Source organism: Limulus polyphemus, unplaced genomic scaffold, assembly GCF_000517525.1.
Source record: "Limulus polyphemus unplaced genomic scaffold, Limulus_polyphemus-2.1.2 Scaffold25, whole genome shotgun sequence".
NCBI classification, from domain to species: domain Eukaryota; kingdom Metazoa; phylum Arthropoda; class Merostomata; order Xiphosura; family Limulidae; genus Limulus; species Limulus polyphemus.
This window is the reverse complement of record NW_013665635.1, coordinates 1,104,241-1,107,074: the sequence shown is the minus strand read 5'-3', so window position 1 is coordinate 1,107,074 and position 2,834 is coordinate 1,104,241. Positions and strand designations below refer to the sequence as shown.

Below are 2,834 nucleotides of genomic sequence, written 5' to 3'. Positions count from 1 at the left end.
TTTTTTTCTTAATATAATAAACATTAAAAGTGCAATAAAAATACATAAAGGTACTAATAATTAACTGAAAGATACAATGTTTTCAAGAATTCTAGCAATAGTGGTTACATTGTTCATTCTAATGCAGGGGGATATACAACATTGGTAGTTTTCCCGAAATTAGATAGGGGTCACCCTTCCATGACCTTCCTCGTGTCACCCTGTATCACTGTGTCATGTTGTGCTGATTTAGTAGTTTTCCAAAATTACATATGAAATTAGAGGGGGTCCACCCACCCCCTCATGACCTTCTTCATATCATCCTGTATCGCTGTGTCAAGTTTGGTGTTGATTGATCAAGAAATGTCCAAACATATAAGGAACAGATAAGGTCATGAGGGGGTGGAGTGGACTCCCCCTAATTTCATATCTAATTTCAGAAAAACTACCAAATCAGTACAAATTGATACAGGATGACATAAGGAAAGTCATTAGGGTTTGACCCCTATCTATCTATACAAATAAACGTCAATATGTGTATGTATCTGTGTTCCTCATGTCACCCTGTATCGCTGTGTCAAGTTTGGTGCTGATTGATAAAGAAATGTGGAAACGTATAAGGAACAGACACACATACACATATTGACATTTATTTATACAGATAAGTAATACATAATAATCAATCAACGCTGAATTTAAGATTGAATAAATCTCTTCTTTCCTGGTATCTCTGCTTCCATCCTGTTAATCTCTCATCTCAAAACCTGGATCTCTATCTCCATCTTTATGCAGAGTTTACATTTCGTATTTATTATAAAATAAAGTCAACTAACATTATAGTGATGTCAATCAACTTGTCTATCCAAGTTTCTACAGTCTTAAGCCTACTTTTAAGATATAGTTAATTATTTGTGTTTGCTGGCAGTAATTAAGATTCATGGCGACAAGGCTAATATGTTTAACTTTTTTTTATCGCAGTATAGCTAGAAATGTTTAACAGTGTTCAACTTAGTTACATCCTCTTGCCTTGTTAACAGTAAAGCATTTTAGTATTATTAACTTGTTATATTATTGCGCCTTTTTAGTAGCTTTGTTTGTAGTTAAGCACAAAATTACACAATGGGCTATTTGTATTGGGCCTACCACGAGTATCGAAACCCGGTTTTCAGCCATCAGAATTACCGCTGTACTATTAGGGGACCTTTTTAGTAGCATGTTGAACGACCTTAAACTTATATCACTGAGCTACCTTAGTAAATAATTAAGAGCTGTATCCCTAACACATATATACATATTTAAAAATATAAATGTATTCATCTTTAAGGTTAAATTATAGTATTGTTACGACAGCGGAAGTCACGCGACGCTGGGAGCATGCGCGCTGGAGTTTCTGGAAGGATCATGAATTATCGTGGAACCCCGCGAGTGTCCGAGTGTTTGCCAGACGCCCTCTTTTTTAGTATATAAGCCCGGCAAATAAAGCCAGCGAGGAATAGATAAGCGGATAGATCGAAGAGATAGATAATCGAGTCAAGTGAACAGTAGGCACCGTAAGTAAAGTGTGTGAATCACTGTGATTTATAGCGTGTGTTATAAAAGTGTATTACAAAGTTTGTATCGAGAAAAAATAAACTAGTTTTAATCAAGAAGGGACTTGTATCGCTGAAGTTTCTCGGAAATAATTTTTACCGGAAATTATCAAACAAGCAGATACGCAACAGTATAACTGTCCTAAAATGATCTACTTAAAATCATATCACTATTATTGCTATAACAAACCAAAGTAAACTACTACAGCATTGATGTACTGAGTCAAGTTTCCGAAGAACTAACTAGATTATTATTATTATGATTGGGTACATTTATTAATAATTAAAATATTGTTATTTCTTACTTTAAGTGGCTATGAAAAGATCGCAACCCCCTGACCATGAACGATGTATTCCCCAACTGTCGTGTATGACACAAATATACAACATCCCGAATGTGTTTTCGAAGAGGATCGATTTCTTTCAAGGATTCGAGAAAAGAAAGGTAAGTAATTTAATTATTGAACATTTGTCATTCATGTGCCAAATTCGAAAAGTTCATATGCTTTGATAATGTTACATAATTTACTTTTGGCAAAGTGTATTGTTATTTGCTGAGCTAACAAATTTTTGTAAGTATTTGCAGCGCCCCAACCGGAATATTTGAAAAGTATTAAACTGACAGTCCATTAAAGATACGAGTGCCCCCCCCCCAGTGGTACAGCGGTATTTCTGCGGACTTACAACGCTAGAAACCGGGTTTCGATACCGTGGTGGGCAGAGCACAGATAGCCCATTGTGTAGCTTTGTGCATAACTACAAACAAACAAAAAGATACAAGTGGAACGTCCTATCACTGATAATTTCGCAAAAAAATAAAAACGCGAATTATCAGATTTAAATTTTCAATGAAATTATGTAGATAAAAATCTACATTTTTTTAAATATATTTTCAGTGGTAAAATCTCTGAAAATTGTATTCTTCCTCCCACCGATTCTTGAGGAGTAAATTCTCGTGAAGATCATTGTATATTTACTATTTTAGCATACCTGGTTACATATTAACTCGAACCATCTTTCCTGCGTTATATAAATATTTTATTGGTTTTCTTTTTATTAATATTTATGTTAATTTATTCGTTGTTTCCAGTAATAAAGATGAGCACTTTTTTTTAATTGTTCAAGCGCATAGCTACATATGGATTGTTTAATATGTGTCTATCACGGAGATCGAACCCCGAATTTTGCGTTATAAGCAATACAGTTTACCACTCAGCTATCAGGGACATATAAAGAGCTTCCCCCCCCCCCAGAATTTCAAGAGAT

At 34.7% G+C, this 2,834-nt stretch overlaps 1 protein-coding gene across 1 annotated transcript in view; it reads left to right on the top strand.

Moving 5' to 3' along the window:
- LOC106459004 (dystrophin-like) overlaps nucleotides 1-2,834 on the top strand; it is a 271,702-nt gene that overhangs the window by 9,292 nt on the left and 259,576 nt on the right. The window contains exon 2 of the mRNA XM_022385593.1: nucleotides 1,880-2,013. Coding sequence (XP_022241301.1) covers nucleotides 1,917-2,013 — 97 coding nt within the window. The 5' untranslated portion in view covers nucleotides 1,880-1,916. The remainder of the gene's footprint in view (nucleotides 1-1,879; nucleotides 2,014-2,834) is intronic.